Below are 14,381 nucleotides of genomic sequence, written 5' to 3'. Positions count from 1 at the left end.
CCACAGGTGCATGTTCCAGGCCCCTAAAGCCTGAAGATTGTTTCCCTGTTAAGAGTTCAACTTTTACTTTGAGGCAATTCTCTTGCACTAATAGTCAGAATTTTCTTATTATGATAATAACAATAATTGGTAGCTTTACATAAGTGCTTTTTAGTTTTAAAAGTTCTTTTTTCATAACATCCTTATTAATAAGACAGGCCATCCTGTTATTTTTCCATTTTACAAATGGAGAAACTGAGGTTCAGGAGGTTCAGTGCTTCATTCAGGGCCACAAAGCCCCCAAGTGTCAGAGCCAAGACTCTGTCCTGGGGCTCGCTTTCCCTGTGCTCACTGAGTGACCATGCTTTCTCCTGGGTAGTGCTGGGAAATTCGGAGTGGCAGTTCATACATGTATTTTTGGGTGCTCAACAGTTCACTCCAAGGCCTTTGTAGGCTGTTATTGGGGGAGGGGGGCGGTTGTCTTTATGATTAAATGTGTTGAATGCACCCAGAACTTGGCTTTCCTATGGAATAAATACACACCAGTGACACTTAGTTGAAAGATCAGAGACCAGGGACTGGCCTTGAACTGCTACTTTCAGCTCAGCCTCCAACTGACTTTGTGGTCTTGAGATGATCACTGTCCTGTCAGAGCCCTGATTCTCTCCCCTGAAAATGAGGCGTGTGGCCCAGCTGACCCAGAGAGAAGTTCATCTCAGAAAGAACGGGCATTTCAGTGGCTGGGAACCCCTGTGTTAAGTCCCCAGTGCTAAGAGCTCCGGGGAGCTCTGAGAAGGGAGCAGGTCCCTGGGACCACAGGGGAAGGGTCTCCCCAGCTGTGCCTGCTCAGCTCTGGATGCTGTATTTGAGGAAGGACCATGACAGGCTGGGGCAAGGGTGAGAAAGGAGCTGGAATTCATGTCCTGAGGGGATCCACGAAAACCTGGAGAGAAGAGCCAGGGAGGACGTGAGAGCTTTGATGGGAAGAGGACTTGGAGAGAACAGGGACAGGAGCAATGGGCTGAGCACTGAGGACAGCCCCCAGTGGCTTCAGTCCTAGGAATCAGTGAGCTCTCCCTCCCTCAGGGTCATCAGCCAAGGCTGGGCATTCCACAGGCCCGTGGAAAGACAATGAATTTGGAACAAAGAGCTGGCATCTGAATCCTGGTTCTGCTGCCTCCTGATTATGTGACTGGGGCATGCCACCTCATTCTCTAGGCCTTGGTGTCCACAAACCATCCAGTGATGAGATTGGGATTAAGTGGCCCCTGATCTATCCTTTTTTTTTTTTTTTTTTTTTTTTTATTTAATAGCCTTTTATTTACAGGATATATACATGGGTAACTTTACAGCATTAACAATTGCCAAACCTCTTGTTCCAATTTTTCACCTCTTACCCCACCCCCCCACCCCCTCCCCTAAATGGCAGGATGACCAGTAGATGTTAAATATATTAAAATATAACTTAGATACACAATAAGTATACATGACCACAACATTATTTTGCTGTACAAAAAGAATCAGACTCTGAATTATTGTACAATTAGCTTGTGAAGGAAATCAAAGATGCAGGTGTGCATAAATATAGGGACTGGGAATTCAATGTAGTGGTTTTAGTCGTCTCCCAGAGTTCTTTTCTGGGTATAGCTAGTTCAGTTCATTACTGCTCCATTAGAAATGATTTGGTTGATCGTTGCTGAGGGATGGCCTGATCCATCAGGACTGGTCATCATCTAGTATTGTTGTTGAAGTATATAATGATCTCCTGGTCCTGCTCATTTCACTTAGCATCAGTTCATGTAAGTCTCTCAGGCCTTTCTGAAATCATCCTGTTGGTCATTTCTTACAGAACAGTAATATTCCATAATTTTCATATACCACAATTTATTCAGCCATTCTCCAACTGATGGACATCCATTCAGTTTCAGTTTCTAGCCACTACAAAGGGCTGCCACAAACATTCGTGCACATACAGGTCCCTTTCCCTTCTTTATAATCTCTTTGGGATATAATCCAGTAGTAACACTGCTGGATCAAAGGGTATGCACAGTTTGATAACTTTTTGAGCATAGTTCCAAACTACTCTCAAAATGGTTGGATTAGTTCACAACTCCACCAACAATGAATCAATGTCCCAGTTTTCCACATCCCCTCAACAATCATCATTATTTTTCCTGTCATCTTAGCCAATCTGACAGGTGTGTGTAGGTATCTTAGAGTTGTCTTAATTTGCATTTCTCTGATTAATAATGACTTGGAGCATCTTTTCATATGACTGAAATAGTTTCAATTTCTTCATCTGAAAATTGTCTGTTCATATCCTTTGACCATTTTCAATTTGGAGAATGGCTTGATTTTTATAAATTAGAGTTAATTCTCTATATATTTTGGAAATGAGGCCTTTATCAGAACCTTTGACTGTAAAAATATTTTCCCAGTTTATTGCTTCCCTTCTAATCTTGTCTGCATTAGTTTTGTTTTGTACAAAAACTTTTCAGTTTGGTATAATCGAAATTTTTCTATTTTGTGATCAGTAATGATCTCTAGTTCTACTTTGGTCATAAAAACCTTCCCCTTCCACAGGTCTGAGAGGTACACTATCCTATGTTCCTCTAATTTATTAATAATTTCATTCTTTATACCTAGGTCATGAACCCATTTTGACCTTATCTTGGTGTCTGGCGTTAAGTATGGATCAATGCCTAGTTTCTGCCATATTAGTTTCCAATTTTCCCAGCAATTTTTATCAAACAGTAAGTTCTTATCCCAAAAGCTGGGATCTTTGGGTTTGTCAAAGACTAGGTTGCTATATTTGTTGACTGTTTTTATCCCTTGAACCTAATCTATTCCACTGATCAACTAATCTATTCCTTTAGCCAATACCAAATAGTTTTGGTAACTGCTGCTCTATAGTATAGTTTTAGATCTGGTACAGCTAAGCCACCATCATTTGATTTTTTTTCATTAATTCCCTTGAAATTCTTGACCTTTTGTTTTCCATATGAACTTTGTTGTTATTTTCTAGGTCATTAAAATAGTTTTTAGGAATCTGATTGGTATGGCGCTAAATAAATGATTAGTTTAGGTAATATTGTCATCTTTATTATATTTCTCGCCCTATCCAGAGCATTTAATATTTTCAATTGGTTAGATCAGACTTAATTTTGTTAAAAGTGGTCTGTAATTTTGCTCATAAAGTTTCTGATTTTCCCTTGGCAGATAGATTCCTAAATATTTTATATTATCAGTAGTTACTTTAAATGGAATTTCTCTTTGTAACTCTGACTGTTGGATTTTGTTAGTGATATATAAGAATGCTGATGACTTATGTGGGTTTATTTATAACACAACTTTGCTAAAGTTGTGGATTATTTCTAATAACTTTTTAGCAGAATCTCTGGGGTTCTCTAAGTATACCATCATGTCATCGGCAAAGAGTGATAATTTGGCTTCCTCATTGCCTATTCTTATTCCTTTAATCTCTTTCTCAGCTCTTATTGCTATAGCTAGCGTTTCTAATACAATATTAAATAGTAACGGTGATAGTGTGGCCCCTGATCTATCCTGCTCCCATTCTGGGCTCCTGTGGCCCCTGAAGCCCATCCTGCTCCCCCTCTGGGTTCTTAGGACCCCTGAGGTCCCACTCTGGGCTCCTGTGGCCCCTGAGGCCCATCCTGCTCCCCCTTCTGGACTGCTGTGGCCCCTCAGGTCCAGTCTGGGCTCCTGTGGCTCCTGGGGTCCCACTCTGAGCTTCTGCGGCCCCTGAAGCCCATCCTGCTCCCCCTCTGGGCCCCTGTGGCCCCTGAGGCCCATCCTGCTCTCCCTCTGGGTAACTGGCCCTGAGGTCCCACTCTGGGCTTCTGTGGCCCCTGAAGCCCATCCTGCTCCCCTTCTGGACTCCTGTGGCCCCTGAAGCCCATCTTGCTCCCCTTCTGGACTCCTGTGGCCCCTGAGGTCCTTTCTGACTCAGAGAATCTGTGATTCTGATCCTGTTTGGAGAGTCCATCAGAATTGCCCCATCCTCATTCCTGTGGGATCCTCCAGCTTCTGCTTTGAATCCTCCAGGGGGATTTCACTCTGTTGGGGAAACTTTGGGCTCTTCCGCCTGGATGTGAGCCCATTAATTGGACCTCTCCATGGTGGTCCTGGGCACCAGGTACTCACTCATGGGCCTGCCTGTGATGTCAAAGTGCTCTTTGTTCACTGTAGAAATCTGACTGAAGGAAGAAGAGCACTGGCCTCGGTCAATTTGGGGGTTGCCATGGTAACAGGACTTGGGAGAGATCTGCTGGGTCCAGAAGTGAGCTTGAAGTCATACGTTGTGACAGCTGCGTTTTAGCCCAGTCCACTTGGCCAGCAACCTTCGGCGTGGCACCGGGGAATGGCCAGTCGGAGCCTTTTCTAGGGAAGGGCTAGACAGGGCTTAGCAGAAGAGCCTGAGGGAAAAGGGGAAAAGGCCAGGGACATTGTGCAGCCATTTGGATGTGGAAGAGGAGGCCTTCAGTCCGGCCCCTCCTGCTGGGCAGCACAGAGCATGGCCCCCGTCATCAGGCCCAGAACCAGGATTCGACCCAGCCCTTGTAACTGCACAGCCAGAACCCCCCTTTCTGGTCTCTCCTCCTCTTATAGCTCCTGAGAGGAGAGGTGGCACCCATAAGCCAGCAGCCCCGAGCCGTCTTACGGGCGCTGGGACCTGACCCCTGATCCTTCCCCAGCTGTTCTTGTGGCTGCCCTGCCAACCCTCGTGGAGAAACAGCCTCTCCCCCTGCTGTTGTCCTGATTTCTAGCTCGTATCCTTTCCAAATGATGCTTTAAAATAGAATTGTGAAGGAGAATAGATATATATGGCAGACATATCATCTTGTCATAAACTGTGACATGCTTATAATAAGCAGTTCTCTCTGTTTTTATGGATTTGCAAATATTGTGCTTTTTATATCTGAGTCTGGTGCAGAGGAGCTGAGCCTGGGACAAGGTGTCAGCGTGGCGAGTGAGGAAGGTAGCAGTTTGGGGCCGAGAGGCTCCCTCCCTGTTCCCTTCCTCCGGCATAGAATATCAGAGCTGTTAAGGATCTTAGAACATAGAACAAGAGAAATTGAGCTAGAAATAGCTCTAGAGGAAAATCTAGTGGCTTTTTTCTCCCTGCATTCAAATGTCTTTCCCCTGTATTTGATGATCTTTCTCCTGGTTGCTTGCAGAACGTGGCGTTTGTCATCAGAATTGTTCAATTTGACCACTGTATGGGTTGGAGTTTGTGGCACTCGGCTTTTTTCTTTTTCTTCTGGAGGCAATCTGCGGGTTCTTTCTACTGCAGTTTGTTTTCTGTGTTCTGAAATTCTAGACAGCTTTATTAAAAATATTTCTTGCATCATGATAAGTTTCTTCGAGTCGTATTCTTCGGAGAGCAAGTTATTTCTTTGGATGCCATCTTCAGAATATATTTTGCCTGTAAGGAGATCATGTTTTCTTTTAACATTATTGCTTGTCGCTTCTCTTTTTCCAGCTGTCCTTCTGTGTGTCTGCCTTTCCAATCAGTAATCTTCTCTTTTGTTTCTTTGCCACCGTGAATCCGAGTTTTTCTCGTCTGCCAATTATTTCTGCTGTGCCGGCTGTAAATTCCACTCTCCCGATGTTTGTTTCTCTTTTAAACCATTCAGGAACATCCCACCAGGGTTCCATGCTCTCTTGGGAATCCACAACATCCTCCGTTTCATCAAGTGTTAATTCATTTTCCTTTGTCTTGAAATATTTATTCATGGCTATCTGGGCTCTTTTAGTTGATCTGGGGGCCATATTGCCTTTTGTTATTAAATGTCCCTATTGGTTTATCTGCTCATGCTCAACGTCTTTGAGCACTTCAGTAATTGGACTCCCCCTTCTCTCTCTCATATCCCCCTGTCACTCACTCTCTGACTGACTTGACTGTGGCTTCCCCGGAGGCCGGACCTCGAAGCCCCTTCAGCTTCCTCCCACTGGAGGGACTTTCTCTATCTCAGGTCTCGGCCCTTCCCCAGATGATTTCTGGGGCGACAGAAGTGGCCCCAGCTGGAGGCTTGGTGGAGAACCACACTACCTACCCCTCATCTTGCCCTAATTCAAAGCTACAACACTAGCTTTATTCTGCTGACTTCCATGATCAAGCCTGGGCGTGATACTGTATCCCAGACACTCACGTCCCAGGATCGTTGTGGCTGACGCTTCTCATCCGTTCTCGCCTCCCACAGGACTTGGTTTTGGACCCCAGGAATTTCCTCCTCTTGGGTCTTGTCTCCTTACTGAAATCTGAGCCCTTTGAGGGCAGGGATTTATCTTACCTAGCCTTTGGATCTCCTCGAGAGCACAGCGGCCTTTGTAAATCAGAGGTGCTTAATACATATTTTCTGAATGCAATTATTAACTGTCTCTTGTATGCAAATTCCCTGGTTTCTGCTAATTGACTCACGTCATCCAGTTGTACAAAGCAGAGCTCGGGAGCTGCTTTCCCTTTTGCTTCCTGAAAGTTTGAGAAAGTTCTGTAATCACTGTTCTTCATTTACTCAAAATCCAGATCCATATATTTTGATAGATCCAGATCCAAATTTTTCTCTGTTCACACATTATCTGCCTTTTAAAATTTTTTTCTTTGCTGAGGCCATTGGGGTTAAGTGACTTGTCCGGGATCACACAGCTAAGAAGGGTTATGTGTCTGAGGTCGGACTTGAACTCAGGTCCTCCTCACTTTGGGGCTGGTGCTCTATCCCCTGCGCCCCCTAGTGCCCCACATTATCTGCTTTTATTCTTCTCCTTGTCTGTCTCACACATTCTCTCCTTTTCTTGCTTTTTTTCACATGAGAAAGCTCAGTGCCGATGGTTCCCAAGTGTGAAACCTTAAGATAAGTCTCTTTTTTTGTTTATCTTGTTTATCTGTGAAATGCAAATAATATTTTCACATATGTTTTCACGTTTTTACAGTGTTTGCTTGGGTTCATGGGAAATGTTCTTTATACATGGTCTCCCTGGGGTATTTCCATAGATGTACCTGAATATGGACCTGCAGACACGTAGGTTTTGTGTGTATCTTGTGTGAGGGCACTGGGGGGGATATACGTGGCTCATCAAGGAGCGTTTGGGTCAGGGGGCAGTGGGGCTTCGGGGGAGCTTCTGCCTTATGGAGGACACGGGTGGCCGGGAGGGGGGTTGGGCTCGAGGTCACGGGCATATTTGTCGATATTTATGTCTGGGAACCTCCCGGCCCAGGTGGGGATGGGCCTTCCCCCCGCCCAGAGCCTCCAGCTCCCAGGAGCCTGTGGGGCAGCCCTGACTCCTCATCCTTTCCAGCCTCGCCCATGTCCTCTGGGCTTTAGCCAGATTCGATCTTGCCCTTCCCAGGGCCTTGTTTGGGCTCTCCCCGCTTCCCACTTCTGCTGAGAGTCTCTGGCTCTCCTCCTCCTCCCCTTTCTGGACACCACCATCGTTGGGGCCTCCCTCCTTTGGGCCGCTTGGGGCAGGAGCCGTAGTCCCTTCCAGCTGCCAGGGAGCCCTCGGGGGCTGTGGCAGGAGGTCCTGGCCCACAGCAGGCCCTTCCTTCGTGAGGGCTCTTGCCAGGGTGGGCGTGGGTGCTGGGGGCCGCTGCCGCTTGTTTCTGATCTCCTCCGTCCTTTCCCTTTTCAGAGTCCCTCGAGCCCACCTACCAGCAGCTTCAGAAGATGAAACTGGACAAGAGCCCCTTCGTGGTGGTGTCGGTGGTCGGCCAGGAGCTGCTGACGGCCGGCCATCACGGTGCCTCCGTGGTGGTCCTGGAAGCCGCCCTGAAGATCGGCACGTGCAGCCTGAAGCTCAGGGGCTCCGTGTTCTCCGCCCTGAGCAGCGCCTACTGGTCCCTGGGCAACACAGAGAAAAGCACTGGCTATATGCAACAGGATCTGGATGTAGCCAAGACCTTAGGTATGGCCCCAGGGACCCCGGGCAACTACAGGGGCTCATCTCTCTGTCCAGGCTTTCTGTTCAGAGGACATGACCGAGGGGGCGGGTATCTGTGTGTTAGGGAAATGTCCCCGGGATGATGAGCTGCGTGTCCTAAGTGGGGTTCTGCAGGTTTGGGCACTGGGCTGGGACTGCTCATGCCAGTCTGTGTCTGTCGGGCTCTGCTCCCCTTGAAGACATCTCAGCAAATAGTCACAGCCATGGGCTGATGCCTGAGACCTCCAGTTTAGCAAACATTATGTGCCTACTGCATGTAAGGCTTTGGATCAAGCTGCATTTTGTAGAACCTCAGTCCCAAATCAGGACTGAGAGGGATCCAAGGGCTAAACGTGCCTGCTGGCTCCCCGCTCAGGGTGAAGGGTCATGGGCAAAGCAGCGAGGAGGCCCACAGAGCATCTGGCTCATGGCGAAGGGTTTAACCTCTTGTTTCCGTGAGCCTCGGCCCCACGCTCTGCCGTGCCCTGTGGTCCTTATGGCCGAAGTTCCTCGTCTGGGGTGGAGTTCCGCACCTTTCTGGCCTGGGTCCTGGGAAAGAATCCTTCTCCCAAGGGAGAACGAGCCAGGGCTTAGAGTCCTCGGAGGAAATGGGCGTTTCTTTCCTTGGGAGGCCCCTCCACATGGCACTCACCAGCTCTCCGTTTGCTTCTCTGCCCCAGGTGACCAGACGGGTGAATGCCGAGCGCACGGCAATCTGGGCTCGGCATTCTTCTCCAAAGGAAACTACCGGGAGGCCCTCACAAACCACAGACACCAGCTGGTGCTGGCCATGAAGCTCAAGGACCGAGAGGTAGGAGTGATGAGCTGGGGGTCATGGCGGACCCCCCCCCCACCCATGGGGGAGAAGGCACAAGGCAGTTGGGCTGTTCTTTCCTCTATACCATGTCCGAGTCTCTTCGGGGTCACTGTGCTGGGATTTGGGACAGAGGCAGCTTCACTTCAGCAGGGCCCGGCGGCTCCTTTGGGCTTTGTCCGACCCTGCGGAGGGTGAGGCCCTGGTCATCCCAGAGCCGGGGAGTCTGTGAGGGAATCACAGCGGGCGTGACGGCGTCCGCGATGAGCGGAGGAGCGCAGGTGGTGTCGGAAGGCGCCGCGGGTCACGGTGCGGGTATAAGAGCGTCACTGGCAGCAACGCTTTCAGAGCTCATTCCTCGCGTTCTATCAGTGCCGCGATTTCCAGGCGTGCGTTAGCGATTGCTTAATCCTGGCTGTTCTGCACTGGAGGAGCTGTCAGCCACAAAGTCTCTGCACCAGGCTCAGTCAGGCCCCGGGCCCTCATGGAGCCCTTGTTCAACTTTTTGGGTGAATCGCAGTTGGTTAGAAATGGCCAATCAGGAAGCAGGCGGGAGAGAGAAGCACAGTGACACATTAATGGGATTTGCCGAGAGGAGAGATGTGAAAAGCTGAGGCAAGGACCCCGAGCGTGTGGACTGTGGTCACTGAGTGCGGCCGGAGCAAGGTCTGGCCCCGCAGTAGCCATGCTCACTCGCAGCATTGGACAAGAAGAGGGATGTGTGTGTGCGCATGCATGAGTGTGAGTGTGTGTGCGTGAGTGTGAGAGTCTGTGTGTCAGTGTGCGTAAGTGAGTGTGTGTGTTTGTGGTGCTTTTAAGAGAGAATTCCACCACAAATGATTAAAATAAAATAAAAAAGTCATGGTGGAAGTGTGAAGCTCAAAGGCTGAGCTTTGTTCCTAACTCACGTGTGGCTGATCCCATGAAAATATCCAACAATTAAGATGTTGATCTATTATTAAAACTTCAGCTCATGGATCTCCCCTGAGGTTGGTGAATGGGGCTATGCCCCAATAGCTGGCAAAGTATCAGTCGAGCAGTTGGTATTTTTTAAAAAGAAAAAAGCCATCATTGATTTTCTTTTCCCTTCCTAGTGGGGCATTTCATCCCGGCTGGTGTTATAAGCTTTGTAGAGCTCAGCGTCTGTGCATTTCCAGCAAATCGGTGAAGTCTAAGGACCAGAGGGGACCCTGCAGGGTCATTGGGCCAGTTTCCTCCCTCCCCATCAGCCAGGCTGATGCATTGCTAAGTCAGGTTTTAGAGACATAGAGGAAGGAAATTTTAACAAGCCCCTCTCTGGGAAGGACTTTGGGCTCTCTGTTTTGGGCACTTGTAGGGCTAGTGGAACACATTTCCCTTTCTCTGTTCTGTGGGAAGCCAGAGAGCAGCTGGCTGCCATTTTCCGAGATTTGGGGCCATTCTCTCCGTTCTGGAAAAAAATGCCAGGGGGTCTTTTCTCAGAGGTTCCCGTGACTGAAAGTTGAGTCACCTTGGCCACTCTCCTCGGGGCCTTTTCCTTTCTCTGGGTCCTCTGAAGGTGGGAAGCCTTGGTCCGTGCACGGGACTGCGGCATGCTTCTGGAAGGCTTGCGCCCCAGCTCCGCCACGTAGGGTCTCCCCGGCCTGCAGGCCTCGGCTCCCGGAGATCCGCCGTGCTGCTTTCTTGCTGTTTAGGGGAATCCTTTAGTTCCCAGATTCTAATCTGGGGGTCCTGACCCCCTATGGGGTTTGATAACTGAATGTGGGGTCATGAAATTAAGATTTATTATCAGTGAATGTTTGATTTGCAGCCTGTCTTATATGCACATTTGGGGTCATGTAAAAGTGGTCTGGAGGGAAAGGGTCACGAGGGGGAAGAGCCGGAGAAGCCCTGCTGTGGGTGCCGGGTGCGTCCCGAGTAGTGTGATGGAGCCTCCCGGCGTTCGGCTGGTTCCTGCCCTGACTGTGGGTCGGTCCTCTGCTGGAAACATCCAGGACACACATTTACGTGCCTATCCTAGTTTTGTTTTCTGGCCGTTTCCCCAAATCTTCAAGTTGACCTTTGAGGGCTGAGCTTTTTCTTCCAGAGCCTCCCTAACAGTCTGGACTTCCTGCCCCAGTTTACATGAATGGGCCATCCAGAGAGGCCCACCGTGGGCAGTGGGGGAGCAGTAGTGAGGCCAGGAGGGCTCAGAGGTGCCCACCAGGAAGAACAGGACAGGCCGGTTTGTCCCTCACTACCGGACCCTCTGTGCCCTCCGTGGGGAACATTGTGGGCCCCACAGCCCATGCAGGAAGCTCTTGCCCCTGTTACACACATGCCCACGGTCTGAAGGGTGCACATGTGTTGGGACTGATGGCTGTCAGTGCTAGGAGCTTGAGGGAAACCGAGGGAAACTGGCTTACAGGACCTGCCCAGGGTCACCCAGCTAGATCTGAACTCGGGCCCCGCTGATTCCAGGCCCAGTGCTCTCCCCACTGTACCACCTCGTTGCCCTGGATGCTCCATTCACTTGGCGTGTTCTTCAGCAGACCCTGTTTCCTTACAGCTTCCTCTGCTAACATGAGAGACGCTCAGATGAGCAAAACCAACAGAAAACAAACACTGAACGTCAGAGGAGCCGCAGGCAGGCCCGAGTGCGGGCACACTTCTGCCAGGCCCGAGAAGGCCCATCTGCCTCAGAAAGATCGGAGATGGTGCTAAAAACATCGGGTCGCCTTTCATCCGGCAATGGGAGCGGTCCAAGACAGAGGCAAAGGCCACCTGCCGTGCAAAAACACTTAGAAAAGCAGGTCCAGAGTCACAAGAGGCGGGGGGTCCGTCATCAGGGAGCAAAGTTCCCCAGTTCTGGGCACTCAGAGACACTCGGCGTGACAGGAGGGAGCCAGGACGGTCCTTAGGGCACAAAGGAGAGCAGGGGCAGGAGCTGGGATGGGCAGGAGCTGGGACAGGCGTTCCAGGCCTTCCTGGGGAAACCAGAGACGCGACGGGCAGGGGGCAGTGCTGAGACGTGTGCCTGCCCCTGCTGACGGTGACAGAGGAGGCTGCGGGGACATTGCAGGAGGTGACAGCTCGGTGAAAAAGGAGAGGAAAGGAGAGAGGAGAAGGAAAGAGAAGGGAGGAGAAAAGGAACGGGAGAAGAGAGGGAAGGAGGGAGATGGGAGAAGAGAGGAGAGGAGCCTAAGAGCAGGGAGCCCCTCCGAAGCACCCCCAGTGAAGGCGCTGGACTGGAGGACCCCCGAGGAGGCCCCTCCTCAGTCCGAGTGAGGGATCCGTCTGGGGAAAGCCTCCGTGGAGCCTGGAAGCTTTTGCTCCCTTCCCTCCCTTCTTCGCTCTTGGGCTGCTTTCTGCTTAGTCTGTTCTGACTTTAAGCCAGTGTCATGTGAACCGTCTGGGAGTCGGCCATAGTTGGCCATAGTCATGAAGGGCTGGTCACTGGGGGTCACGGTCACTTGAAGGACGGCAGCTCCGTTAGAGTGGGGGTGGGGCTCCTTCCACAGCCCCTTTCTCTGGGGTGAGTGCTCACAATGAGCTAGACCCATGTTACAGAAGGGCAAAGTGAGGCAGGCAGAGGGGAAGTGACTCTGAGGCAGGATTTGCACTAAGGTCATCTTAACCTGGGCCCGTGCGCTTCCTCCCTTCTCGCTTGGCTGCCATTAGAAACTGCCCCTGAACTGTGCAGAGGGAGTGTGCTCCTTGTCCTTGTGTCCGTCCCATTTCCTCATGAGAAGCACTGGATCTGGAGCTGGGGTCCTGGGTTCAAATTCTGACTTTTGCCTCCGTCTCTTGGAGTTCCAAACTTGGTGGGCGGTCGGTGGCTCAGCGGCCAGAGCAGTAAGCCGCGGTCGAGCAAGCTTGTGACCCTGAGCAAGCCCCCACCTCGGTGTTCTCAGCCGTAAAATGGGGATAATTGTATAACGATAATGGTCGTGGTGGGGGGTAAATGAGGGAAGATGTAAAGCACCCGGGCCTTGAACACCGTCAGAACTGGACACGCTCCATATGGCTGCGGCTGCTGTGCCTCTGCTCAGACCATCAGCACCACCAGCACTACTAGCACCAGCACTGCTACTGTGTCTACACTGTTACTCCCACCACCAGCACTCCTACCACCGGCACTGCTACTGTGTCTACACTGTTACTCCCACCACCAGCGCTCCTACCACCGGCACTGCTACTGTGTCTACACTGTTACTCCCACCACCAGCGCTACTACCACCGGCACTGCTACTGTGTCTACACTGTTACTCCCACCACCAGCGCTACTACCACTGGCACTGCTACTGTGTCTACACTGTTACTCCCACCACCAGCGCTACCACCACTACCATTTCATGTGTGTCCTTGGACAAGCCAGTGAAGGAACCATGGGGTGTAAGCCTGGAGAAGGGGAGGATCCATTTTACAGATGGGGAGGCAGAGGCTCTGTGACTGATGCCCGGCAGAGCCAGTGACTGAGGAGGAGGGTGGGCCTCCAACCCCCTCTGGGGGCCCACGGACGCAGAGATCTGGACGGGGCTGGAGGCCGACTCCCAGCCTTCTTAGATCTCCGTTCCATCCCCTAGTGCCAGTGGAGAGACTTCAGGTTACCTGGGGGCGGTTTCTTTTGATCCCATTAATGCCCCAAATCTTTAATAATGAAATCTGATCTCTGGGACTTAGGAGAAAGGCCTCCCTCCCGACGGCCCCAAACGTATCCTCCATCTGGCTCCTTAATTAGCCGTTATGGACAAAAATGGCTTCTTGGGTTTGGGATCGAGCCGAGCTCCTGGATTTCCTGGAGGATGTAACTGCAGGAAATTAACTTGACGCTTTCTGATGACATCATCCCGACCACAGCGCTTCCTCCAAACACAAAGCTGTTTTTCTTGGCCCGCTGCGCAGACGTTTTTATGTCGTGTGTATTATTCTAAAGCCTGCGATTGCCCTGATGTGAATTCCTCCCGGCTCTGGGTGAGCGGCTGTGATGAGGTCATTGTTAGACTTCGGGAGGAGCAGAGGCTGGGTTAAAAGGTAAGAACGGGCCTCTGTCCCGGAGGCCGAGTGCTCCCGGGGAGCACTGCCTTCAGAAGCCGCATGCGCCAGGCTTCGCGAGACAAATAGGATTGTCAGCGAGTGGCCTGCGCCGCCGGCGGCCGGGACTCGGTGGGAGAAAGCGGTCAGTGATGCTGCCGGGCCTGGCTTATTTCCTCTGTCCTCGGTCTCATGAATCAGGGACCGGCACCCTTGGGGATTGTCGCAAGGACGAAAGCCCTTCCTCCTGCAGTGCGATGGCGCCAGGAGCCGGGAGCCGGGAGCCGGGAGCCGGCGCTCTGCGCTCAGAAAGGCCACGGCCTCGCCCCTCGGCCACTGAGTGACCGGCAGGCCCGGGCGAGGAGCGGCCGCAGAGACGGGGCGGAGGGGGCGGGCGGGGTCCGGGCCCACGGAGGTGGCAGAGGGCTCACCTGCTGAGCCTGTGCTGGACGCCGGGAACCCGAGAGAAAAGGAACCGGGGCCTTGGGCACCTTTAGGAGAGAGGGGAGCTGATGGGCAGGAGCCCCAGGGAGATTCCCCGGGGAAAGGCAGCCCCCAGGCCGAGGGGGCGCAGGGTGGGGGCTGCAGGGGCCTGTGACCCTTCATAGCTTCAGACTGATGGAGAAGTTTGGCCCCTTTGGAGCACGTGAGGGGCTTA

The 14,381-nt window shown here is 51.3% G+C and overlaps 1 protein-coding gene across 1 annotated transcript in view; it reads left to right on the top strand.

Moving 5' to 3' along the window:
* The window catches only part of TTC28 (tetratricopeptide repeat domain 28), a 509,780-nt gene that overhangs the window by 300,054 nt on the left and 195,345 nt on the right, over positions 1 to 14,381 (top strand). The window contains exons 4-5 of the mRNA XM_031948792.1: positions 7,630 to 7,902; positions 8,598 to 8,728. Coding sequence (XP_031804652.1) covers positions 7,630 to 7,902; positions 8,598 to 8,728 — 404 coding nt within the window. The remainder of the gene's footprint in view (positions 1 to 7,629; positions 7,903 to 8,597; positions 8,729 to 14,381) is intronic.

This window comes from Sarcophilus harrisii, chromosome 1 (genome assembly GCF_902635505.1).
Source record: "Sarcophilus harrisii chromosome 1, mSarHar1.11, whole genome shotgun sequence".
Classification (NCBI taxonomy): Eukaryota; Metazoa; Chordata; class Mammalia; order Dasyuromorphia; family Dasyuridae; genus Sarcophilus; species Sarcophilus harrisii.
The sequence above is the reverse complement of the archived record's forward strand: the minus strand, read 5'-3'. Positions and strand labels throughout refer to the sequence as shown.